Source organism: Nothobranchius furzeri, chromosome 5 (genome assembly GCF_043380555.1).
Source record: "Nothobranchius furzeri strain GRZ-AD chromosome 5, NfurGRZ-RIMD1, whole genome shotgun sequence".
NCBI classification, from domain to species: domain Eukaryota; kingdom Metazoa; phylum Chordata; class Actinopteri; order Cyprinodontiformes; family Nothobranchiidae; genus Nothobranchius; species Nothobranchius furzeri.
The window spans coordinates 38,638,128-38,663,994 of record NC_091745.1 but is presented as its reverse complement, the minus strand read 5'-3'; the positions used below and the strand labels follow the sequence as shown (position 1 = coordinate 38,663,994).

The 25,867-nt window shown below is 42.4% G+C and overlaps 2 protein-coding genes and 1 long non-coding RNA gene across 4 annotated transcripts in view; all 3 read left to right on the top strand.

Annotated features, from left to right (window-relative positions):
* The first annotated feature begins 11,369 nt into the window (after positions 1-11,369).
* Positions 11,370-18,321, top strand: si:ch211-261d7.3 (myb-related transcription factor, partner of profilin). Of its 2 annotated transcripts, XM_054740355.2 has the most exons (4): positions 11,370-11,486; positions 12,129-12,480; positions 15,873-16,298; positions 16,376-18,321. In XM_054740355.2, exons 2-4 carry the CDS (start codon positions 12,225-12,227, stop codon positions 17,212-17,214), a joined length of 1,521 nt encoding a protein of 506 aa, XP_054596330.2. In that variant the 5' UTR covers positions 11,370-11,486; positions 12,129-12,224; the 3' UTR covers positions 17,215-18,321. The 2 variants fall into 2 exon arrangements, with proteins under 2 accessions (XP_054596330.2, XP_015804447.3); XM_015948961.3 differs by having other exon boundaries at positions 11,370-12,480.
* On the top strand, positions 12,487-14,217 carry LOC139070063 (uncharacterized). Its single transcript, XR_011520716.1, has 2 exons — positions 12,487-13,234; positions 13,965-14,217. It is a non-coding gene; the product is annotated as an uncharacterized lncRNA (long non-coding RNA).
* A 95-nt stretch (positions 18,322-18,416) lies between the features above and the next one.
* The window catches only part of zgc:66448 (uncharacterized), a 53,926-nt gene continuing 46,475 nt past the window's right edge, over positions 18,417-25,867 (top strand). Inside the window, exon 1 of the mRNA XM_015948960.3 lies at positions 18,417-18,864. Within this exon, the coding sequence (XP_015804446.3) occupies positions 18,501-18,864 (364 nt within the window). The 5' untranslated portion in view covers positions 18,417-18,500. The remainder of the gene's footprint in view (positions 18,865-25,867) is intronic.

Genomic DNA, 25,867 nt, shown 5'->3' with positions numbered 1-25,867 from the left:
CTCGGGGATTTTTCCACGTTCCATGCTTGATTAAATATTATCCCACCTGGGAAACAGCATCATGGTTACAGATAAAAACACACAAACTTCCACGAATCCCTTCGTGTAGAATAGATTACAGAAACATTTTTTGATTGTTTTAATAAAAACCACTAAAGGACTTTATTTCCATAAACTAGATTGATTCTTATTTCTTTGCATTCTATTTGCAAATAAAAAACTTTGAAAAATTAGATGTAGTGTTTGTGTCGGTGTTTTATTAACAAATAAATCAGCTGCCGACTCTCAAGAAAATTTTTCAAAATTTTTTTCTTTATTCTTATTTTGTTGTCTTTACTGTGAGAAATTTCAAGAAAAAGACATATTCGTGGCACACCTCACAGTAAATGTGAAAACTTTTTGATTTTGTTTCAGCTTTTTGATGAAGATTAACACACATTTCATTTCTTATCTTTTCGTGTTTAGCTCTGAAAACACTTTCAGGGTTTCATAGAACTTCTGATTTAGAATTTGGACCTTATCTGTATATTTCCTGATAGTGAGGAGAGAAAAACTCACATGATTTGAAGTCCAAAGAAAAGTTTTAATTTTCTTGAAATAGAATTATATCTTTTCCTAATTACATTGAAAAATGTAGGTTATTATTAGTACAAATGGAAGAGGTACATGGGATAGGCAGAGCAGGCTTTTAAACTGTAGAGCTGCATTTGTCAGATCCTATTTGGTTTTGTTTTTTTTAAATTAAAAAATCTAAATCTAAATTTATCTGTGATTTTATATGAAAAATAGAAAATGAAAAATTGGGTTAAAACAGTGCATTTCTCTGTAAAACTGCATCTATAAATTTAACTAACAAGTAATTAGAATTTATAGACTAACACTGAAAGTGAGAACAACTGTTTGGCCTAAAGTTACACAAATCAACACAGATTTTTTTTTTTTTTTAGATTTGACGCATATTTGCTAATATAGAAATCTAGACAGACAGTAGCCAAAGCAGAATGATTTTGCCATTCATGTATATATCAATATTCACATATATAGGATGGCTTGCCAGGCTAAATAATTACTGCATTTAAACTAAGGTTGCTCGATATTGGCTTTATGATACTCGATACACCAATATTGTACAACTCTTTATATCCAACACCGATATGAACCAATCCCGGTAAAAACTGATACCGATATTTGCAGGAGCTCCAAACCAAATTCCAAAAACGTTTATGTGTAGGTCACACCGTCCTGCATCTGATCAAAACAACCATTCTAACACAGTAGGACCTACCAACATCAATAACTCATCGGGGGTAGGGTGGAGGGGTATTCATAGGTAGTTTCAGCTCATTAAGCAACAATAAACAGCTACAATTTATAAGCATGACCCTCCCACACAGAGTAGAAGGGATTCTTAAAAAAACACAGCAACAGCTCCTAAATGAATGGATAAGACAGAGCCATTTCTCCATTGGGGCCCTTAACCCCAGGATCTCCAACATCAACCAGAAGCTGTCAGAACTTTTCTCTCTCCCAGTGGTGGAGGAAATTTCCACCATCAATGAAACTGGTCAACTAGCCCAGCACAGGAAGAGCAAAACGACATCTATTGGGATCGCCACCAGATGACACCAACCAGATGGACATTCAAGAAACTTTACATCAGATCAGTCATATTTTGACATTTTGATAGAGAGGAGAAGAAGTTGAAGAGTTTGATGTCAGGCCAGGGGTTGGTAGCTGGGCTTTTACCCATGCAGCCCTGGCGGGCACAGCCCAAAAAGCAAGCAGTCTGATCCTCAGCTACAGAAGCCTAGCTCTCGGCACGTGGAATGTCACCTCTATGTTGGGAAAAGAGCCTGAGTTGGTGTGTGAGGTTGAGCGGTTCCGGCTAGATATAGTTGGATTCACCTCGACGCATGGCTCCAGTTCCCAAACCAGTTTCGTTGAGAGGGCTTGGACTTTCTACCACTCTGGAGTTGCTCCCGCTGAGAGGCACCAAGCAGGGGTGGGCTTACTTGTTGCCCCCCATCTTGGTGCCTGTATTTTGGGGTTTATCTCGGTGAATGAGAGGGTGGTCTCCCTTCGTCTATGTGTGAGGGGATAGGTCCAGAATCTGTGGTTTGTGCTTATCAATCAATCAATCAATCAATCAATCAATCAATCAATCAATTTATTCACAGAAGAGTAGTTTAAAAGACATTACAAACAGTCTGTGAACAGGACTCCGCAGAAGCAATTCAGGCTTATAGACAGGGGCCCTTTAGCCACATAAAAAACTACATGGTAACATTATAAACCCCCCAACCCCACCCTCCCCTCGAAACAGGAAAGTAAAAATGTAGCATTAAGATAAGATAAGATAAGATAAGATAAGATAAGATAAGATAAGATAAGATAAGATAAGATAAGATAAGATAAGATCACCTTTATTAGTCCCACAAGTGGGAAATTTGTTTCGTTTACAGCCAAAGTAAAAGTAAAAGTTATTATAGGGAGCCTAAGTTTTACATGAGACAATATTGCAATTATATATGAGACTCAAAAAGGGGCGATACAAGGTTAAAAGAGCCTCCAATTTATGAAATAGCCCTACACATTCAGACAACTTATCTGTTAAAAATAAATATGGTTTTTCAAATTAAGGTGTTCATCTAGTTGAATGAATTCCTAGAAATTTGATGTTTTCTACTCGCTCAGTTCCCTTATTATTCAATTTTAATTGTATCTGCTCAGTATTTATCCTATTTCTTTTAGCCCGGAATATCATAAATTTGGTTTTCATTATGTTGCCCATTAGTTTATTGCAATCAAACCAAGTATGTACTTTAGCCAATTCTTCATTTACAACCATTTCAAAAATATAAAAATCTTTATGTGCCAGGAATAGTGTTGTATTGTCAGCAAAAATTACCTTATGTAGGATTTGAGAAGAATTAACTATGTCATTTATGTATAGTATGAAGAGATGTGGTCCTAAGATTAAGCCCTGGTGGACTCCATAATTAATACTCAAAAGTTCAGAGTGATATTCATTAATTTTGATGAACTGACTCCGTCCTGTTAAATAACTGTTAAACCAAGCAATTGCATTCCCCCTCACTTCATAATGATGTAATTTTCTCAACAGTATATTAATATTTATTGCACTGAATTAGGGATGTCCCGATCCGATCACATGATCGGAAATCGGCCCCGATCACATGGTTTCAGAATGATCGGGACTTGGGCTTTACTTCCCGATCCAAGCCCCTATCTGGACTTGGCTACTGGGTTCAAGTTACAGGAGAGCAACTTGGTTCTCCTTAAAGGTTGTCAAGCTCCCCTGATGCCCTTAACTTACACACCCAGAAGAAGCACAAAAGAGATACAGTTTCTACCTTTATTATAGTATTTATATGGACCCAGAGTAGCTGGGATTTTTTTTTAATCAGAGATGCAGAGAGTTCATAACCTTTATGGACAGGATTTCTAGGCACAGCCAAGGTGTGGAGGGCATCCGTTTTGGTGGCCTGAGGATCAGGCCTCTGCTTTTAGCAGATGATGTGGTCCTGTTGGCTTCATCAGAACGTGATCTTCAGCTTTCACTGGAGTGGTTCGCAGCCGAGTGTGAAGCAGCTGGGATGAGAATCAGCTCCTCTAAATCTGAGACCATGGTCTTGATTCGGAAAAGGGTAGAACGCCTTCTCCGGGTCAGGGACGAGGTCCTACCCCAAGTGGAAGAGTTTAAGTATCTCGGAGTCTTGTTCACGAGTGAGGGAAAACTGGAGTGTGAAATCGATAGGCGGATTGGTGCTGCATCTGCAGTGATGTAGGCGTTGTACCGATCTGTCGTGGTGAAGAGAGAGAGCTGAGTCAGAAGGCGAAGCTCTCGATTTACCGGTCGATCTACGTCCCGATCCTCACCTATGGTCATGAGCTTTGGGTAGTGACCGAAATAACGAGATCGCGGATACAAGCGGCCGAAATGAGTTTTCTCCGAAGAGTGGCTGGGCTCTTCCTTAGAGATAGGGTAGGAAGCTCTGTCATTCGGGAGGGGCTCTGAGCAGACCCGCTGCTCCTCCACATCGAGAGGAGCCAGTTGAGGTGGCTCGGGCATCTGGTCAGGATGCCTCCTGGACGCCTCCCTGGTGAGGTTTTCCGGGCACGTCCAACCGGGAGGAGACCTAAAGGTAGACCCAGGACACGGTGGAGGGACTATGCCTCTCACCTGGCCAGGGAACACCTTGGGACTCCCCCGGAGGAGCTGGCCCAAGTGGCTGGGGAGAGGGAAGTCTGGGCCTCTTGTCTTAGGCTACTGCCCCCGCGACCCGACTCTGGATAAGCGGATGAAAATGGATGGATGGATGGATGGATGGATGGATGGATGGATGGATGGATGCAGAGAGCGGCAGGCAGACCGCTGATTATTCATGAACTCCAGCTGCGTTCTGCACACGGCCACAGTAACATTTTCCAAGTTTCTAAGTGGCGTCACCAAAAATATATAATTAACACACAGTCATTCGTGTCCGTTCATTTTCTCTCTGGTAAGTTCTGTCTGTATTTGAGCATGACGTGTGGACGCGCTGCAGCGCTCGTCACTGGCGCAGCCGGGCAGCGCAGCGCACACTCCGCTTTTTTTGCAGTCAATAGATCAATTTTATCTGCTAGTTAAAAAATTACTTGTGAGGTGAAAAAGATTTAAGTTGAAGTTTAATTGAAGTGCTATCTGTTTTTATATTACACTTTATATTTGCAATAAAGTCCAAAAGTGAAGAACTTATGTTATTTATTACATGATTGTTCTAGCTACGTCACAGTAGTGATCTGTTGTTAAAAATTAAAATAAAAAGGTAATTAAATAAAAAATAAGTAACATTCTGGAACTGTTTATTCCTTTTCTTTCTTTTTTTTATGTATCGAAAGTATCGGATCGGGACTCGGTATCTGCAGATTCTCAAAATCAAATGACTCGGACTCGAGGGCAAAAAAACCTGATCGGGACATCCCTATGTTGAATGCTTTACACAAGTCCAAGAAGATGCCAATTGCTGTCACACTATTATCTACCATAGATGTCTTTGACAAGATTCAATGCAGCCTTACAGGTGGACTAACTTCTCTAAAACCATACAGGCATGGCATGATAATTTTCAATTTGTCTAAGCAGCCACTAAGAAAACTGGCAGAATAGATATAGGGCGAAAATTATTAACATTATTTTTATCCCCACTCTTGTAAATAGGTAGGACTTTAGTGACTTTTAACATGCTTGGTACTATGCCATGATATGATAGATTCATGCAATAAACAAGATGATCGAATTTCGAATTTCACTACAGATGTCATCCACTTCTGAAGTATGGGAGCTTTTCAGTTTACTGATGATATTTTGTACCTCCATGTTATCAGTGGGGTTCAAGAAGAAGGAGTTTGGGCAGTGTCCTTGCAAGTGTTGTTTATAAGTAGCTCCCCCTGGTGGATTAGAGGAATTAGATACATTTTTTCTATGGAGATAAAAAAAAAGTTGTTAAAATTATTGGCAAGGATTTTATAATTTTTGTCTGTATTGTATCTGGTGAGCGCTCCTTCCGGACTCCCTCATTATGCTGGGGGACTTCAACCCTCACGTGGACAACAACTGTAAGATCTGGAGAGGTGTGGTTCGACGAAACGGACCCCCCTGATCTGAATCTGAGCGGTGTTTTGTTATTGGACTTCTGTGCACGTCATGGATTGTCGTTCAAGCATGTTCAAGCATAGAGGTGATGTCATCTGATCTGAGGCCACATGTCTTGGACACTCAGGTGAAGAGAGGGGCGGAGCTGCCAACTGACCACTACCAGGTGGTAAGTTGGCTTCAATAGTGGGGGTAAAGCCGGTCAGACCTGGCAGGCCTAAATATATTGTGAGGGTTTGCTGGGAAAGTCTGCCGGAGTCTCCTGTCAGACGGAGCTTCAATTCCCCCATCCGAATTTCGAGCACGTGCCGTGGGAAGCAGGGATCATCGAATTTGAGTGGGCCATGTTCCATGCTTCCATTGTCAAGGCAGCTGACCGGAGCTGCGACAGCATGGTCGTCAATGCCTGTCATGGTGGCAACCCTCGAACCCGCTGCTGGACACCAGCAGTAAGGGATGCTGCCAAGATGAAGAAAGAATCCCGTTTGGATCTTTTTGGCCTGTGGGACTCTAAAGGCAGCTGATAGTTACCAGTAGGCCAAGCAAGTGTGGCTTGGGTGGTCGTGAGACTCTCTTGGTCAGCTTGCTTCTCACACCAAACCCTCTGTCAGGAATCTTGGTGTGACCTTTGACCCAGCTCTCACCCTGGATTCACATGTCAGTTATCTTGTTCGCTCTTCCTTCTTCCATCTCAGGAACATTGCTAAGCCGACTCCCATTCTGTCCCGCTCTGAACTTGAGACAGTTCTCCACACCTTCATCTCCTCACGCTTAGACTACTGTAACTCTCTTTTCACGTGTCTGAGCAGAACCTCTCTGAACCGTCTACAGGTGGTTCAGAACGCCTGTGCTCGGCTTCTGACCAAGTCCTCCAAACACACCCACATCACCCCGCTTCTCCAGCTTCACTGGCTGCCAGTCAACTTCAGGGTTCATTTCAAGATCCTGGTTCTGGTCTATAGGGCCTTACATGGACAAGCACCATCTTACATTGGTGGTCTTCTCAGTACCTTCACCCCCAGATGTCCAATGATCCAAGCGTGTTGGTTGTGCAGTGCACCAGGCTCTCTCCCCCTGAGCCTGAGATCTGTGGACCCAGTGGTCTCCTTTAAAAAGCAGCTGAAAACCTATTTGTTCCAAATGTGACAAGGTGGAGAAACAAGGACCTGGGCGGGATTCAATCCCCAGACTTCCAGGTGAGAGTCACACACACTAACCAGTCAGCCAAAGGGACATCCCCTTGGCCAAGTAGCCCGGGCACATGGTCAGTCGGGATACAGTGACACTCACCCTATCATATCTTCCCCATTCTTCCCACATGCACGTCCCCGTGCTCCAGCACAGGGTGCCACAAACTTCAAATCCACGGATCTACTGCACAGTACTACATGGATCCTGCCAACAATGCCAAATGTTGCATGTTACCTATGTGATAAAACATTATTTTTCCTTACATTGGTTTTGGTGTGACCTTCATCACCACCCTCTCCTTGTTCTGCTCTTACTCTGCCTTTACCGGGATCCACTGATTTTCCTCTTTCCTGTTCATTTACTCTCTCCCTTTCCCTACATTTTGATCACATTTTTTTCTCATTTTAAACATATTTTTAATCAATTTTTTAAATCATTTTTATATTTTGATTTTTTTTTTGTTTTTGTGAAGCGCCTCTTGAGAGGCGCTATTTAAAAAATTGTTTTCTTTCTTTCTAAACTAGATTTGTTGAGTTTTAGTTGTTAAGTAGTGTTTAAGTGAGGATGTTCTGGCTTTCTTAGACTTACTGTGCTGTTAACACAAATTTAGTAGTAACAGTTTGGGCCAGCTGAGAGCAAAAAAAAATTATTCATCTACTGCCTGGCCAAAAATAAAAAACTAACTCCACCTGGATTTAACTAAGCACATAGGTACGAGCGTCCTATTGGATATTTACTGCAGGGCAATTATCTTTCAGCTGGCAACAAGTTTTTCAATCCCAACTGGTGCTTTGAGTTGTTTCTCATTTCTTAAACAACCATGTGGAAAGACACATCTCACGGTGGTGGAAACTATGTTAGTCTGTTTGAGAAGGGTCAAATCATTGGCATGCATCATACCGAGAGAGAAAATATCTAAGGAGATTGCAGAAACTAAAATTGGGTTAAGAACTGTTCAACGCATTTTCAAAAATTGGAAGGACAGTAGTCTTCATTGTCTTCAAGGAAGAAATGCAGCTGGAATAAAATCCCGAATAATCGTGATCGGTGATCACTCGAACATTTGGTGAAATTAAATTGAAGAAAAACAACAGTAGAACTCAGGGCTATGTTTAACAGTAAAAGAGCATTTCCACATGCACAATGTGAAGGGAACTCATGGGATTGGAACCAAGGGCGTCAGTTTGTTTTCAGAATTGCTGGGGACAATAACCATACACTTGAGTGGGGTTTAAAAATTGCTGGGGACAATAAAGTAGGCTAGCACAGGGGTCGGCGGCTCTGGAACCGCATGCGGCTCTCTGTGCTTGTGAAATAATTAATGGATATTTAAATGAAAAGCTTTATATTTTACTGCATTAATTTTACATCTGTAAGCTAATTCTAAATGTAAAGATTGTCTGCGTAAACCTGAACAGTTCCAACCCGGTCTTACTGTGAGACCGGGTTGACGCGTCACGCTTGTGCGTAATCATATTGGCGCTTCTGAGCTGCTTTCTGACCTTCCCCACCTACAAAGTTTAATTACAACAATCAAACGTGACAGAGCCTGGATTTGTATTCTGAACAGTCTAAACATGTTTTAAAAAGAAACGTAGGACAAAAGTGGCACCTGCTCAGTAAAACCATCAACAGGGTGAAAAATACCAAAAATTGAAGGCAGAGACGGGCTACTACTTCTGGATCCACTTTATATAAATCGTTTTATTGATTATCGTCTAATGAAAGATAATTAAGACGTACATGAGTGATTAGGCGCGTTGCAAGATTTTCAAAAGTGTGGGGGATGTTGTCTGTGCCAAAAATAATTTCATTTTATTCATCTTGTTATTTTAATTTCCATAATAGCGGAGCAGGTGCGAATTTTAGACGCGTCACGCATGTCTCCGTTTCAAACATGTTTAAACTGTTCAGAATACAAATCTAGGCTCTGTCTCGTTAGATTGGTGTAACTAAAGTTTGTACTGAATGAAACTTTACATTAAACCATGTTGAAAAGAAAAGGATCCGATTAAATAGTTTCCCCCTCATTTACAGTCAGTACAGTGCAGTGCACATGGCTCTGGGGTTAATCAGGTTTAATTGTAACATTAATGTGTTACTGGACACGCTGGTCTGGTTGGTTAGACCAGTGTTTGAAGTGGAAAACACACACACACACACACGCACCAATTAAAATAATGCTGATAGCGTGGACTAGAAGACAGGTGATGGTTTACGTATTTAAATGATGATCAGGCTGCTGTAAAATGTAATCTCCATCCACATCCAGACACAATCATCCTCTATTCTTTCTCTATTTGCTCTGCTCTTGTCTGGGCTGATCAGCTGATGGTGCGCGCGGCACGCCTAACTAGCGGCTGATGCACATTTTACGCATTTGGAGAGATGGACTGGATGCTTTGCGTTTACTGGAAGTTGGTCCACTTAACGCACGGGTGTAGACTACATATTAATGACAAATGAATGTAAATTAAATTGGGAGTTTTTACTTCATATTTTATAAATAAAAATGACGGGGGAAAACATTTATGACGTCTTTTTAAACTAAATTTTCTAGCGCGACCTGCCTGCTTCACTTCAGTCACTGCTTATTAAGGTCCGTCCAAAATTACCGTGGCCCACCCAAAAATGAAAACCTGGCGCCGCGCCAGTTATAAACCTCTGCAAATTGTTGTTCTTCACTTTATCAAACTCAGACTTTGTACAGCTAATGTCAAGATGTAAAATTATGAATTCTGTCGAGCTCTTCCGTCCCTCCCTCTCCTGCTCTCCTGGAAACCCGACATCGGCTGGGAGGTGAAGAAGGAGATGAGGCAAACAGAGTGAGTGCGACGTAAAGAAACCAGACTGGTGTGGAGGTGAGCAAAACAGCTGGAGAAGTGTGGGTGTTGAATCCCCCACGGGTGTGATGCCCCCGGCTGCTGTCACCTGTTGTGAGCAGCGCTCTGCTGTCTGAGGGTAGGCCCCGCCCGCAACGCTGCGGCTACTGCGGTGTTTTCTTTACCGTGGGAAATGGGTAATAATGGCTCTTTGATGGGAACAGGTTGCCGACCCCTGGTATAAGATCTGAGCTGGTAAAACAAAAATCCTCATCAGCAGGCTTTTTTGAAAGTGGGGGGGACACAGCTGCCAATCACGAATTTTGCCGGGGACATGTCCCCGGCGTCCCCGGTTAAAATGACGCCTATGATTGGAACTGAAGAAAATAAGAAAACTACTGATCAGTGAGGCAAACTGGGAAAAAAGGCTTCAATTTGCTAGGGAGTATAAAGAATGTACTCTGGTGCAATGGAAGAAGGTCGTGTGGTCTGGTGAGTCCAGATGGACCCTGTTCCACAATGATGCAAGGTGGTATTTCAGGGTAAGAAGAGAGGCAGATGAAACGATGCGCCTATGCCTAGTGCCTAGTGTACAAGCCTGTGGAGGCAGTGCTATGATCTGGGGTTGCTGCTGTTGGTCAGGTCTAGGTTCAGCAACAGGATGTGCTCCAAGAATGAGGTCAGCTGACTACCTGAATCTACTGAATGATCAGGTTATTCCATCTTCCCTGATGACACGGGTGTATTCCAAGATGACCCAAAGGGTTCAAATGAAGGCAACTGGACTTCTTTGATTTCTTGAAGACATTTCACTTCTCATCCGAGGAGCTTTGTCAGTTCTGATGATGATAAGTGAAACCTAAGGAGTCCAGTTGCCTTTATGAACCCTTTGGATTACCATGACCTGGATGACTGAGAACCTTCACCAGCATATTCCAAGATGACAGGAGCATGAAACATCATTTTCACACATGTATTGGCCACTACAGAGTCCAGAACTTAACCCTCTTTGGGATGTGCTGGAGAAGGCTTTGTGCAGCGGTCAGACTACCATCATCAATGACTTGGTAAAAATTAATGCAACACTGGATAGAAACAAATCTTGTGACATTGCAGATGCTTCTATCTGTCTGTCTGTCCGTCCGTCCGTCCGTCCGTCTCTCTCTCTCTCTCTCTCTCTCTCTCTCTCTCTCTCTCTCTCTCTCTCTCTCTCGCTCTCTCTCTCTCTCTCTCTCTCTCTATATATATATATATATATATATATATATATACATATATATATATGTGTGTGTGTGGGGGGGGGATTATTTTACAATGAATGTGTTCAGGGTATAGGTTAAGTTTTCAGTTTTTATCATGATTATTTGTTATGTTATTATCTATATTATTTTCTTTAAAATAATTAACAATTGTTAGTTTGTTTCATTTCTTGTCAAGAAAATGTAAAACATCAACATGTAATACAGAAAAATTGGAACTTAGTGAGAGTGGAGGACCTCTTCTTTGTCTGAAAGTGACAATAAATAAAGATTGTTTAATAAGTCAGAAATAAACAAAAGGCACAACAGCCTCACATCAGTGTGAAGGCGGTCTAAAACTGACCAAACATTTCGAGTGTCCAGTGTGCACTGTATCAGCTGATCAATTAACAGGTCAGCAGCAACTTTGAACGTTTTAACGGATTGTTCCTGAACGCACCTCGTGATTGACGTCAGCACTACGCGACAGTCAAACGGTTTGTGTTTCGGCTACTTAGCTAACAGGTTAGTTAGCCGTGTTTGGGTTTGTTTTTACCTCTAATGTGGACTTATCATGAGGTAAGACTTTAAACAAGCTCATCTTCATCACCGGTTTGTTCATTTTTTCACACCGACAGCACAGAAGAACCCGCTGCTTCACCCGGAGCTGCGGCTAACTACTAGCTTCATTTAATCAGCTGCTCCTAATGTATGCGGAATGCGCAACCGTTGCGGATGTGGTGCAGAAGAAAATGCGCATCGATGCGACATGAAACAGAAAAAAACATCACGTAAAAACAAAGCGCTTAATTGTCATAATGCTCTATGCAGCTGAACGTATTGATTTGATGCATTTGTATTTCGGCTCCAGATGCGAGTCTGGATGATGCTTCAGTTAGAAAAATGGACATGTAGCTCTTAGCCTGCCGTTCTAGTCTCTGCTTATGTGATTTTATTTATTATACCTTTATTTTGTGTTCCATGTCAGCGTAGATGAGAATAAGTGGAAAGGATTTAAATGGGTCCAGATTGACGTCATAGTCTTACACATTACATTTGTTTGATCTTTTTAGGTAAATATTTTTCATAACACTGACTTAATCTAAAAATTAAACAAGTTAAATGTAGCCTAATAGTTTTTTTTTCCTAAAAGAAAACCTGCCATTTGGATGCTATGTTCAAAGCAGGCTCGTGATAATGCTGAAGTGTTGATATCTGAAGCATTTTAGGCTTTTTAAACCAGACTTCATGGGGCAGAAGCTACCAGGATCAGAATTGGCCCTCCAGTCAGTTCTACTGTAAAACCAGATCTGATCCATGACCGAGTACTACGAGGAGGGGGGGCTGCTGTACGAGCAATCACCTCCCATGCACATCAAAGTGGAGTCTCCGGAGGGACCCTTTGGAGGGGGAGCCTCAGAAAATGGCTTCCCCCGGGAGGACGAGGACTCAGATGGCAGCTGTGACCAGAGCCAACCTTTACCTGGAGGACTCCCCTTCAACGTGGTAGTGGTACACCCAAACATCATGGCGCCTGGCATGTCCTCAGATGACCTCCTGTCTATCGAACAAAGTAAGTCTATAAACAAGTGGGAGCCATCATGGGAAACCAGATCATTGAATATAATTAAACTGGATCAATTAGAAGAATAGTTTGTAGGTGAGAGTAAAAAACATGCTCTGTGTGTGTAAATCAGTGAAATGATTTTAAGATAATCCTCGTTTAATTTAAAGAGCAAGTCACCCCCAAATCAACTATTTTTTTCTGATAAACTATATTAGAGCTGAAACAACTAATCGATTTAATCGATTATAATCGATTATTAAAATAGTTAACAACTTTTTTAGTCATCGATTAGTTGTTTAATAATCATATTTTACCGCATAAAGTCTATTTTTACCACAATCTGACATTGGTTACAAGCTGTTAAATTTGCCGCCAGTGTGTGGCAGTAATGAGCCACTGATCTACCAGTGGAGCCGTAGAAGAAGAAATGAGCCAATGAGTGCCCTCGGTTTTCATGACGTATCACGTTACTGACGCTCATCTTGCCGTGAGAGATGGCGGAACAAGAGGAAATACGGAAGAAAAATAGAAGCGACAAAACTGAAGAGAAACCCCGGACAAAAACCTCACGAGTATGGGAGCACTTCACTCTAGATGCCTTGAAAAGACGGGTGACCTGTAAAATATGCAAAAACCATCTAGCATAGCACGGAAGCACGACGTCCCTAAGTGAACATTTGAGACGAAAGCATGTGGGGGCTGATGCAGCAGAGGAAGAGCACCGTGGTCAAGTGAGCCATCATTTGGAAGAGCCAGCCCGGTAAGTAACAGAAAATAAACAAGCTGGACTTAGTGTTTTAGCTGAGTTCGTTATACTGGATGTTAAACATGTTTTTTTGCCGCGTCAGTCTACGGTGTTCTACTTCTGATTGACTAGATGCCATCGTGAATCTCCTCCGTGTTGTGAATCATGCGCTTGCCAAATTCAGCACGTCTGTTTATAAGAATGTTCTCGTTAAGAGAAAAACGGCACAAACCCATAACTATGTTCCTCATTCAAAAAAGGACAACTCCGCGGTGAAAAATTTACAGACGAGCTGTGTCCAGGTGATTATAACGCTGCATAGTTGTACGCTTTCAATTTTTAAATACAGGAGAAATTCAGAAAAAGTCATTTTTTTACTATTAAAAGGCTGTTTTACTATCTAACGCTGTAAAACGCCTCACAACACATTTTTTATCATGTTTCTTAAACAGTATTACACAAAATAAACATTTTTCACATTTCTCTAGCTAATTTAAACACTCCCGACTCAAAGTAAAAACCTCATGAGCTGCTTACTTAGAGCTTTTTAATAGTAAAAAAATTAGAATTTTTTTCTGAATATCTCCTGTTGCGGGCTATTTTGTAGAACGTAACCCTCAAAATAAATGATCACTGTATATTGTTAATTAATTCAAATAATATAATATTGATTTAGTGTTGTAGTGTGTGTGCTGCTTTATTTTATATGTGTACTTATTTCAGTCCATTTGTGTTTCTTATGCAGAAAAAAAAAAACAAGCAACGATGGACAACTACATGGGGAACAAGACACTCACCCCCCAGCAATTCATACCACTTACAAACTCTATTCTAAACATGCTGGTAAAAGACATGAGGCCACTATCCATGGTGGAAGGAGCAGGCTTCCAGCTAATGCTAAAAAATTATTCTGGACTGATATTTTGCACTGTTTAGCTCATTTTATACTGCTGACTGTGTTCATGTGCAATAAAATAGATTGCAGTCAACTGCACAATTCTCTTATGTTTTTTTTTCTTAACTGAAATGCATCCATCACTTGTATAGGTTAAATAGCTAAACAATAACAAACCGATTAATCGAAAAAATAATCGACAGATTAATCGATTATGAAAATAATCGTTAGTTGCAGCCCTAAACTATATAAATGTGTGTCTAATCGTGCTGCAGACACGTGTTGTCAATAGTTTTGCACTTTAGTGCATTTTAGTTAAAATTTAAATTTTCTGCCTGAAACTGTCAGTATTGTGCCGTTGTCAGGTAAAAACTCTGCACTGCATTTGAATTTAAATCTGCCACCACTATTGGCTAAGAGGTATGCTATGATGTAAACTGGTACATTATGATGTCACAATGTCGTGAGTGTGTGTATTTGTTAGTGGCTCCACCCTCTCGGTCTGCTAGGCAACAGCATTTGTTGCATTTTTCAAACATGAAGTGGGAGTGAAGTTCGCTTCTTGTTAGGGGTGACTTGCTCTTTAAGTTTACTGCCAAGGAACAAAATGTTTCTGTAATAGTTTTTAAAGTGGTCTTTATAAATAGTTTTCTAGGTTTTCAGAAGGTCTTCTAAAGTTTGTTGTAGGACATTGGTTGTTTTTGTTTTCTTCATTTCCAGAATTAACTGTTGAAGCATAAAACGGACACCAAATTGAAGGGATGAACCAATGTTTTGTCTATACATTACAAACCTCTTAGCAAATAAATAGTATCTTTAGTTGGTTTGTTACATCATATTGTAAAAAAGGTTGTTTGTTCTCATTTCTTTGGTGACATGAATGGGAAACATTTTATCGGGAAAAGAGAAATTCAAATGCAATGCTGTGCTCTTTATTCGTAAACATTGATTCTGGTGCCAATTTCATGTTACACAGTCGGTCTGAAAAAGTATGAAGTTGGGATGGGAAGTTGCACAGCTCATCCACTAATTTCTTCTGTAAATAACTAGAATTCTATATAAAAAACAGAAACTCAGGTAGAATGATAGTTTTGAGATTCATTGTGTAACTAACCGCATTGGGATTTACCGTTTGTTCATTAGTCTGATCAGAACTAATCCATTTCTCCAAACTGAGGTTGTTCATATGTTATTAATAGTTTGTAACCTTTCCAGAGAATTCCACTCCTAAAGATCTGAAGTATTACTAAGAAACCTTGAGGAAACATGGCAGATTTTTAGAAACATCAAGATATTATCTGAAAAACCTGAAAAATATATCAAAATTGCTGCTGAATCACAAATTTTAGGAGTCGTTTTGTTAATAAAATTTAGAAAATTTTGTCGTACCTTTTTAATTTTAAAAGATTTTTTGAAGAGTTTATAATTATCTTCCAACCTGATGTAGACAGCTCCTTGGATCACCTAATTAAGAAAAACTGTAACCTTAAAATATTTGACTTCATAACTTTTACACACAAAAATAAAACCCATCAGAAAATGTCTCAAGAGAACCGCTTAAAGTCTGCCGAGCTGCTACCCAAAATTATGGAATAATGCTCAAAAGTCTGGCTCCTTTAAAGCAAAATATGAAGAAGAAAAAAACCTCAACTTTTGAATTGTATGTAAAATAAATCGATCGACAATAGTCAGATAAGTTTTGCTGATACAGAGTTATGTGTAGGTGAACCAGCTGCCCTGTCTTCGCTCTGTCCACAGACAGAGCCATGTCTGCTGCACTGGCTGCTGGTGGAGCCGGCAAAAGGAAGAGCCGATTCAGCGGAGCCGAGCTGGAAGTGTTGGTGTCAGAAGTCACTCGCTGTGAGGGAGAACTGTTTGGTCCGGCTGGCAGGCTCCGACGGCGAGAAAGAGAGCGGATCTGGGCTGAAATCCTGGAGAGAGTCAATGCTGTGTCCAGAGTCCCACGCACTCTTCGAGAGGTAAAGAAGCGCTGGGACGATTTAAAGAGGCGCAATGGAGGCCGTCTGGCAGATGCTCGTCATCGCAGCTGTTACCTACCGTCCAGCAGGGGAGCCTCCATGCTTGGACGCTCTTCTCAGTCGAGCCCCAGGCTTCAGCAAGCCAGACCAAAGCAAAGCACCAGACCCAAGCTCAGTTTCCCGTGCTTCCCTGACTCCGACCCAGGTAAAAGCAGATTACAATTTAGAAGCAGTCTTTTGAGTGCAGCTTGTTTCTATCGTGCCTTTTTCTGCTTCCTACAGGGGTAGGAGTGGACGGGTCGGAAAGAGACGGTTTTGAGAAAGACGAGGACAACCCTGAGCGTGAAAGAGACCTGGGGGAACCCGACTGTGAGGCGGTGGAGAACAGCATGGATGACAAACTGGGATTAGGACTGGGTCTTGGAATTGGACCACCCCCTCCCTCTGAACGATGGCTGCCTCCTTCTCCTCTCTATAGTGCTCCTTTTCTCAATGGCAGCCCTCAACCCAGCAGTCCGCAGCCATCGCTTGGGGCACAGCAGGGTCCTCTCGAAATCCCCTCACGCAGCTCCTGGCTCGAAGATGAACTTCGAGGGTTAGGAGAAGCCGCAGTTCAGCTGGGAAATCGGGTGGAAAAGAGTCTCCAGGATTTTGGCGAAGGTTTTAGAGAGGACATGAGAACCCTTGTCGCATCACAAGAGGCATTAGCAATCAGCTTGCAACAAAACAATGTCCTGTTGCAAAGGCTTTTGGCGGTGTTGGAAGCCCAGCAACAACATCCACCACAGCCCCAGCAACATCGTGTACAAGTGCAACCATCACAAACGCCTCAGCGGCACTTACAGCCACAGTCTGTTCCCCAGCAGCTACAGCCATTAGAACCGCAGCAGCAGCGGGCTGAAACGCCACAGCACTCGCATCAGCCACAACACCAAACACAGCAGCAACCACACATCTCCCAACATTTGAATAATCACTCAGCTGCTGCTGTGGCACCTGCACCTTCACCCCCGAATATTCACGGCACTTTTTCTTCTGACCCAACAGTAGGCACAAATGGAAACACGCAGAAGTCGCGGCGAGGTAGAGCGGCTGACCACAGACGCAGAAGACGGCGCTGAGAATGTATTCAATGAAACGATGTGGTGCATATTTGATGTTTTAAAATGTGACATGTGACAATGCTTTTTTTACATGCAGTATTTCTGTATTTAATATTTATCTGCAGTTCCACATCTCACCACACATCTGTGATTCATTTGGTTCTTTAGGGTTTTGAATCTGAAAGGACTGAAGCAGCACAGATAAGTAGACACAAGATAATAGGGTGGCCTTAACATTATCTTCGTTCCTCAGATGTGTGCATGCACTTGTGCTAAAATACTTTATAGAAAAAAGCACCTAAAAAGAAGTGACAGCTTCATTCGCCGAAACTCAAAAAATGGCAGTTGCGGATGCTCGTTGTGCGTGTATCTCAACATGACTTGCGGCAGTGATGCTCCTAAAGTTTCAGCTCGTTTCTCCACATTCAAAAAGTACTTGTGATCTGCAGTCTTTTCCATTTGTAGTTTTGCAACCATTGTATTTACCTGCTAATGTAAGCTTGTGCTTTTTTATTTTGAAGGGGCACTTTAATGCCCTCATAATAGAAATGAAGGAAAGGGAAAATATTGGAATGAAATGCTAAATGCATCTGGTTCAGACCCCTTGTTGATGGGTCATATTTTCTTACTGGTTCTGTTTTAATGGTTTCACAATGCAAATATGTCCAAGTTTTGATTGCACTCTAAAAGTGTGTTCATTCTAACGCAAAATGTTATATTTTAATGAATTTTAAAAATTGGAAAGATTTTTTTAAGTATAAACATAACAGACATTGTGATTCAGACTTAAATTTATGTTTAAGGTGAATTTTAAAACATATCTAAGAATCTAGGGGGTGTTGATCTTGCATGCAGCATCATGGATGTGTTTGTATATAGCTACAAAGAAGCATTATATGACCATCATCTATGTAGTTTTGCACAGGTTCTATTTTGTAGATAGGTACTGTTCAGATTAAATGTAACTAAACCTAATAAAATTAAAAAGCTGAAGAGATTTAGCTTCTAAAAGACAAATTGCAATGTTACTGAGTGAGTTCAAAAGTTTACTAATGTTGAATTAAGTTGAGAAGAAAAAGTTAAGTGTGTGGAACAATAAAATCACAACAAGTAGTAAACTGGAAATGTATCATTTAAAGCTTCAATCCGTGTTTTCTTAAGTAATGATTCACATCTGTTTGTCCTTCGAGGTGTTTTATTTTGAAAGTAACTACCGGAAGTTTAATTCTCTGCTCGCGCAGCTTGAGTGATCCTGGTGAGATCTGGACGAGAGGGGAGGGGGGGGGGGTTGCATGGGGTGAAACATGGCCGCTGCAGACCCATCGAAGTCTCCGAAACGAGAGAAAACCCCCGTGGAGGAGGTGGAAACATCTGGGGAGCAGGCCGAGGTGGCAGGTTCGGGCAGCAGCCTGGAGCAGAAGGATGAGCCGACTTGTGATAAACCAGCGGACACCCCCGTCGATGAGCTCGGCGTCGATTCAGAGGTTAGTGTCGAGCCCGGTGCTGCCGGAGCAGACAAAACGACATGCAGCTCACCACCAGAGGACCAAACAGCGGATGAAAAAATGGCCGAGGCCGTTGGAGAGCGGCGGCAGGCTTTCGACTGGTCAGAGGCTGAAGATGACGAAGAAGCGGCGAAAACTACCAGAGAGGAAAATAACAAAAGTGGTATGTATTCATACAGCTAGCTGTAGCCTGGGAGCTAACCTGATGGGTGCCCTGTCTGCCCTACTAATGTTAGACATCATAGCAAACATTCAGCATAGCATTCCACTCTTTGATGTGTCTGTTTACCTTTTTATAGCAGTGACAAATGCATTTAGTTTGTCAGTGGGAGGTTGTTTACTGTAGTGAGTGGAAAAAGAAGAGCTGATCTTTTTTCTTCTCCAGGATGTGAAGATCAATCAAAAAATATCCTTTGAGTAATAAAATTCTTCCAGGTCTTTGGCTATTAGCTGCAAGTGTCATTTGTATACAAGTGGCAGTAAATCCCCTTCATTTCATCAAGTAATAAACTCAGGCATTTGTAGTTGAATATAAAGTATTCTGAAGCAAAAGCATCAGTTTAACTCAAAATTCTACACACTAATAACAAAAGTAACAATCAGGATTTGATCAATAATATGTTAAAGTGGTATCAATATTTTCTTTCATGACAATCAAATATTTTATAACTGCAGAAGCATGCTAAAGGTCAAAAGCTTTATTTTTAGGGTTCACACCACTTGTATAACTGAGAATCAGACTCTCTTCCTCTGGTTAACAACTTTAGTTTGATAGGTAGCATATTTATTAATTAGTTTCTACTTGAGCAGTCTTTCTTTCACTCTAAACAAACAGAAAGGTGAACACTGCAATATCTGACTGCCAAATGGAGCCAAAAAGGATTTTTCAGTCAATCTGAAGTGTTTCTGCGAAAAATGGGTAAAAGTTATATTTTGTCACAGTCCACTCAGTATGAAGTTAATTGTCCCAAGCTCATGACCGTTTATCGCTCGTGGCGGTTCAATTCCTTACGAAGAAAGCTTTGACAAGTTCATGAATACTGAAACTAAATTTTTTATTGCGATCAACCAAACCCTGGGAATGCTATTTTCTATTATCTGGGAGTTCGTGAAGGCTTATCTGAGGGGTCAAATAATCTCTTATTATGCAAATAAGAAACAGAAGAGGGATGAGTGGCTGAAATCCCTCCCAGATGAGATGATGAATGTGGACGAGGAACTTAGCCATTCCCTCTCACCGACTTTGATCAGGAAACACATGTCTCTTCTAACTAGTGATGTACCTATATGAAATTTTTGGGCCGATACCAATATCCGATATTAATATCACTGTTGTGGCCGATAACCGATATTTGCGGATACTGATATACTGACATTAATGCTTCTAAAATCAGCAGATTTTGTATAGAATGAAAACTATAAAAGTTTAATTTACTTTATTATGTGCACACACCACACACATTTACGCTTTTGAGGTGATTACAATCAATGTCACATGCAGGGTCCGAAATTAACACTCGCCAAATGCGAGCAAATTGCTCCATTTGGCGAGTAAATTTTTGAGCTCTATCTGCCACCTGGCGAGTAAATGTTTGCACCAAATTAGTTATGTTTATCAGTCATCTTCCATGGATTTCTGATACTCCTCCCGCCTGCATGCAACGTACACAAACATACGTGAAACGTGAGCGCCGCATCCAACGTCATTTCCACCTATCCCATTCAATCAGTATATCAAGTTAGCAGTTAGCACCGTGTTAAAACTAGCAGTGAAATGTGGCAGTTTTTAACTGGAGTCAGCCAGCCTTCCAAAAGAAAACTCGTCAAACTGGAAGAAAAACCACCAGGACCAGTGGCGACCAGAAGATTTTGTGAAAAGTGGCGAACTGGAGATAGCGGAATCGTGAGACAATGGCTACATTATGATGGCCACGTAGCGTTGCTGCCTTTCACAGACACTTTTTCTGCTCGTGCTTTAAACAGGATAGCCGTCTTCTATAAACTGTCCCTCAGCATTCTTCAAATATCCAGAAAATGCCCGTACTTCTGACTTTGAGGGATAATAAATGTCATGAGTGCTAAAGTGCGCATGTGCCGCCGGCAACTTCAGCAGATGATACGGTGGCTGGTAAGGGTCACCGCGCCTACACCGCAGCCACGGTAATCCACCGAGATAATATATATATTTTTTAAAACAAGACGGTTATTATTATTGTCAACAATTTTACCGGGGTTTACCGCTACACCGGTTACCGTGACAACCCTAGCCCTGACACACTTTCAGATATTCTCATGGTGCAGCTGTGTTCTCCAGAGATCGAGGACTAGGACCCAAATGAGGCTGTAATGCTTTGGCACAAAGACGGTGTCAGAAGCAGGAGGCCAGACTTCATGGACAGAGAAAACAAGGAGTCTGACTAGATTTCAATGAAAGAGTTCATAAAAACATCTCTAAAAATAAATAAATAAATAGTAAAAATGACAAAAGAGTTGTTTTTCCTCATTAACTGATGTTTTAATAATTTTGTCACTCTGTTTGGAATCAACATAATATAGAATAACATGCTTTCGGTAGATCTAAATCATTTAGAATGTTGGCCGGTAAAAAATATGCTTGGCCGGTAGATTTTCATCATCTACCAGCCAACTTGGCCGGTGAGTAAAAAATTTAATTTCGGACCCTGGTCACATGACTTAAGCTCAGCAAAGTAAATTGTTCATTTACTCCAAAAAGGGTGGGTAGTCTGAGCTGTAGTTTGGTGCATAAGCACAGACCACAGTCAGAACCCATCCCCCCTCACGTAGGCAGAGGGAGGCTACCCTCTCATTCACTGTACAGGCACCAAGATGGGGGGCAACTAGTATGCCCACCCCTGCTCAGCGCCTCTCAGTGGGAGCAACTCCAGAGTGGTAGAAAGTCCAACCCCTCTCAAGGAAACTGGTTCCAGAGCCGTGCGCTGAGGTGAGTCCGACTAGATCTAGTCAGAACCTCCCAACCTCACACACTGGCTCCTTCCCCACCAGAGAGGTGACATTCCATGTGCCAAGAGCCAGCTTCTGTAGTCGAGGATCAGCCCCGCCCATTCACACAAACTCAGCCTAGCCCACTGACTTCTTCTGTTTTTGTTTTTTAACTTTATCGCAAACTAACCTGACCCACATGAATTACGGCTGTTTCTAGTTTACAATTGTTAATGCTATGTTCTATGCTCCAATTAAACAAGATAAATATAACTTGCTACATGACAAAGCCTGACTATATCCCGAAACGAAAAGGTTTCTTTTAGCAAATATCTGCCCACAACCGCTCCAACAAAAGCAGCCTACAACAGCATTTAAGGCTTATTGTTGTATGGGTTCTGGTAGCCCAGTGGCATGATCACCTGACTTAAGTTTTGCTTTCCCCTCAGCTGATGCTGGTTCGACTCTCGGTGGGGTTGGCAGCAATCTATTAGCCAGCTGAAACATTTAATTTGTTTATATTTTAGTTGTAATGTTTATTTTCTGCAAAATATTTATGTCTCTAAAAGTTCTTAGAATTTGGCCGTTCCTAAACAGCATTTTAGTTGAAACTCTGCTCACAAATGGACTCACACTTACCCCGGGTTTCCACGGGAGCCGTCAGCAGCACGTTACTGCAGCAGCACGTCTTGCTCGCGTAAACTGCTGCTTGGCCCTTCCCACGAGACGCAAAGCAGCAGGGGAGCAGCTGTCACCGACAGAGCACGAAGTCACATGAGTGACTTCATCAGTAAACACAACAACAAGCAGGAGAAAACTACAACATGGCTCCAAAATGTTTGTGTTTTATGTTCTATCCGTTTTATGATCGCCAATACGGGCCTGAAAAACAAAGGAGACCGCTAGCTAGGTGATAACTTCTCACGGGGCCGCACAGTTAGTAACGTTTTTTAAAGTAAAGCAACCGGAAGGCAGTACGTTCTTTATTCTGAAAATCTCGGGAGCTCCTCTCCATTTCCGCGTCCGATTTCCTGTCTTTCCTTCCCCAAAAATGTCGAACTTGACCCGTTTCAGAGGCGTCGTGCGTAGAAAATAGAACCGGCGCGTAAAGGCCGCGACATGCTGCTCCTGAGACGCGGCCGACTCGCGCTGCTGACGCCTCCAGTGGAAAAGGTTCTGTTGACCACAGCGGTTCCTATCAGCAGCTATGACGTGCTGCTGCAGTAACGTGCTGCTGACGGCTCCTGTGGAAAGCCGGGGTTAGAGCCCTGCACGGGCCTAAAATCTGAGCCTGTGTCTGGCCCGGCCCGAGGGGGTGGAGCCCCAGCCCGACCTGGTCCGAAAAGGTTTTCAGGATTCTCTGGCCTGACCCGATCCCAACTTTTTTTTAACCTTTCATAATGTTTTAGCGTGATAGAATGCTCCGCAAAAAGAAAGAAAAGAAAGAAAAACAGCATCAATGCAGCTTTTTTTCTAACAGTGTATTTTTCGAGCGGCAGATGAAATTTACGAACGCTATATTAATTTGGAGGCATTTGTCAATTTAATCTGCTCTGAAAATGTGCTCTGGTGCAATTAGAAAAAAAAAGCAGCATTCTAATTTTCTAACTGGAGAGCGCATTTTCAGAACGGCAGATTAAATAAACGCCCACAATTAGCGTTTGTAAATTTAATCTGCCGCTCTGAAAATGCGCTCTCCAGTTAGAAAAAAACCCAGCACTGAATGCTGTATTTTTCTAACTGCAGAGCACATTTATTCACAGAAAAATAGAATGCTGCCGTTTTCATGAGATTAAACGAATGGTTTCTGACATCAAAGTGGACATAAAATGGCATATTAGAATAGGGGCACATGTTTCAATCAGCAGTTTGAGAATTCATTTATATAGGCGCATTTATAAACCACACAGACCTTAACTAAGTTAACGGTGCCGGTGCGTGAGAAGCAGGCAGGTGCTGCTGCTTTCAAGTGCTTCAGTTTTTTTTAATGAATTTGATTAAAAATAAAAGCGCCTGGCCCGTGTCTGAGGTAATTACAGTCGTTGGCCCGAAGCCCTAGAGACCCGAGGGCCTAGGGCTTCAGTGCAGGGCTCTACTCACACTGGCTAAATAAATAAATAAACAAACACATTAGTCATTATATTTTCAACGGTATACCAATAAATGGTTGTAAACATAGCACTGGCAAGTGTAGCTAGAAAGGAAGAAAAAAACTTAATGCGGCAACCGGGAGGCAAACCTGCGCAAAACCGCATGTCAATCTGACTCCATAACCACTTCACCACTACATCTGATAAGATGCAGGTGGCGTCACATGTAATTGTGCCATTCAATGTGTCTTTGTAGATGGGATGTATGGTTTTTCCGGCGGTGTCTCACTAGAAGTCATTTCAGAAATAATTTGTCAGAAAATTCACAGAATATCCAGATTTGAGAACCAAGACCAAACCTGTTTCAGGTTTTCGACAGAATGGGAGTCGGCTTAGCAATGTTCCTGAGATGGAAGAAGGAAGAGCGAACAAGAGAACTGACATGAGAATCCAGGGTGAGAGCTGGGTCAAAGGTCCCACCAAGATTCCTGACAGAGGTTTTGGTGTGGGAAGCAAGCTGACCAATAGTCTCTGGCTTGTGGAACCAGCTTGTCTGGGGCACAGATGAGGATCGACATAGCACTTGGCTATGTGTCAACACAGCACCTGTAGCCAAATCAACAATCCCGTCTCCAGCCAGAAGCGCAACACAGAGCAGAGAGCCGAGTCGACGCTCCCAGAGCCGTTGACAATGACGAATTCGCAGATCTTTGACCATGGTGGACCAGCGAAGCCTGATATCCTCAGTCAGTTTACCTAGTTATTATTTTGTTACCTTCACTTTGGAGTCCCTCTACTGCCTTGCTAAAAACGCCTAAAAAAATGTGTTAGCTTGGGGTTAGCATGTAGCTAATGTCCTGCTAATCTCCGACCGTGAAGCAGAAGCTGATGCAAAAGGCCAGGGCGCCCGGCTACGATTGCAGCGATGTGAGGATCTGTTTGTAATTTATAACTCCCTGTCCATATTAAATCTCCACAAGCAACCAACTTGACTACAGCCTTGCATGGAAACCAGTCGGCTGCGAGGGCGGGCTACCCCGGTCCCCGTAGCCCTTCTTAGCTTCTTGGTGTGGCAAGGTGTAGAAACGAGGGCCTGGGTGGGATTCGATCACCAGACTCCTGGGTGAGAGTCATGCAAGCTAACCAGTCAGCCAAAGGGACATCCCCTTGGCCAAGTAGCCAGGGCGCATGATCAATCGGGACACTGTGACAGGAAGCTCAGACTGTCGCATCTACCCCCCCACGCATCGTCGCCCCGATGATGTACCAAAGCAAACCCCATAGCTCAACCCTAAAATATAAAACACTTCAGTGACCCCTCCCCCTGTCCCACGACAAGCAGAGGTGCTATATCCAATGGCACGTGGGGAAAACATGCCAGCCCATCCTTCTTCCGGGAAGTGGGCAAAGTTTGCAGCAGGCGGGATCCGACTCGGGACACCAACCCTAAAATATTACCTTCAAAATGGTTAACTCTCACCAGGTCACTTCTCTCTGCACCAGTGCAATACTTTATTTGCTCCTTCGCTTCCCCCTCTAGATGGTCAGAGTAAAAGGCTTGATCAGCCGGTAGCAAATGACGAGCCCGCATGCATGCTTGGACCTCTCCTCGCTTGGAGAACAAAAAGTAACTGCTTTGCACTTAAGCCTGGGGCATCGCAGATCCCTGGGGACCACTACCAGCCGCTTGGCAACAGCATAAGCAAGTGTAGGACCACTAGATGTGGAGCCAGAGGACTCTGCACCAGAACCGCCACCACCAACAACCAGCTTTGGGTTCTTAGACGTCAGCTGGGCCACCAGATCTCTCAACTGCTGCACCTCACCGTCCATAGCCACCTAGATTAGACTGGACCAAGGGCCCTGAGAGAAAGGAAAGAAGAAAAGAATTAGTCAACACAAAAGCTGATTACACCACTACTGTTCCGTCCGCTACAGTTGGCCTCACCCCCAAAACAAACGTTCAGGGGAAGGACATTTTTTTTATTTAAAACAAAGAAAGAAAATCACATCTGTTCCCAAAAGTGATCCTGCCAACAATGCCAGATGTGGCAAGTGGGAGTCGGTAATAAAAATAAATTAAGAATGAAAAGAGTGCAACAACGCCACCCTGGG

Coding starts and splice junctions, on each gene's coding strand:
- si:ch211-261d7.3 (XM_054740355.2), top strand. CDS start 12,225: ATGACCGAGTACTACGAGGAGGGGGGGCTGCTGTACGAGCAATCACCT. Junction 12,481..15,872: donor CCTCCTGTCTATCGAACAAA/GTAAGTCTATAA, acceptor CTCTGTCCACAG/ACAGAGCCATGTCTGCTGCA. Junction 16,299..16,375: donor CTTCCCTGACTCCGACCCAG/GTAAAAGCAGAT, acceptor TGCTTCCTACAG/GGGTAGGAGTGGACGGGTCG.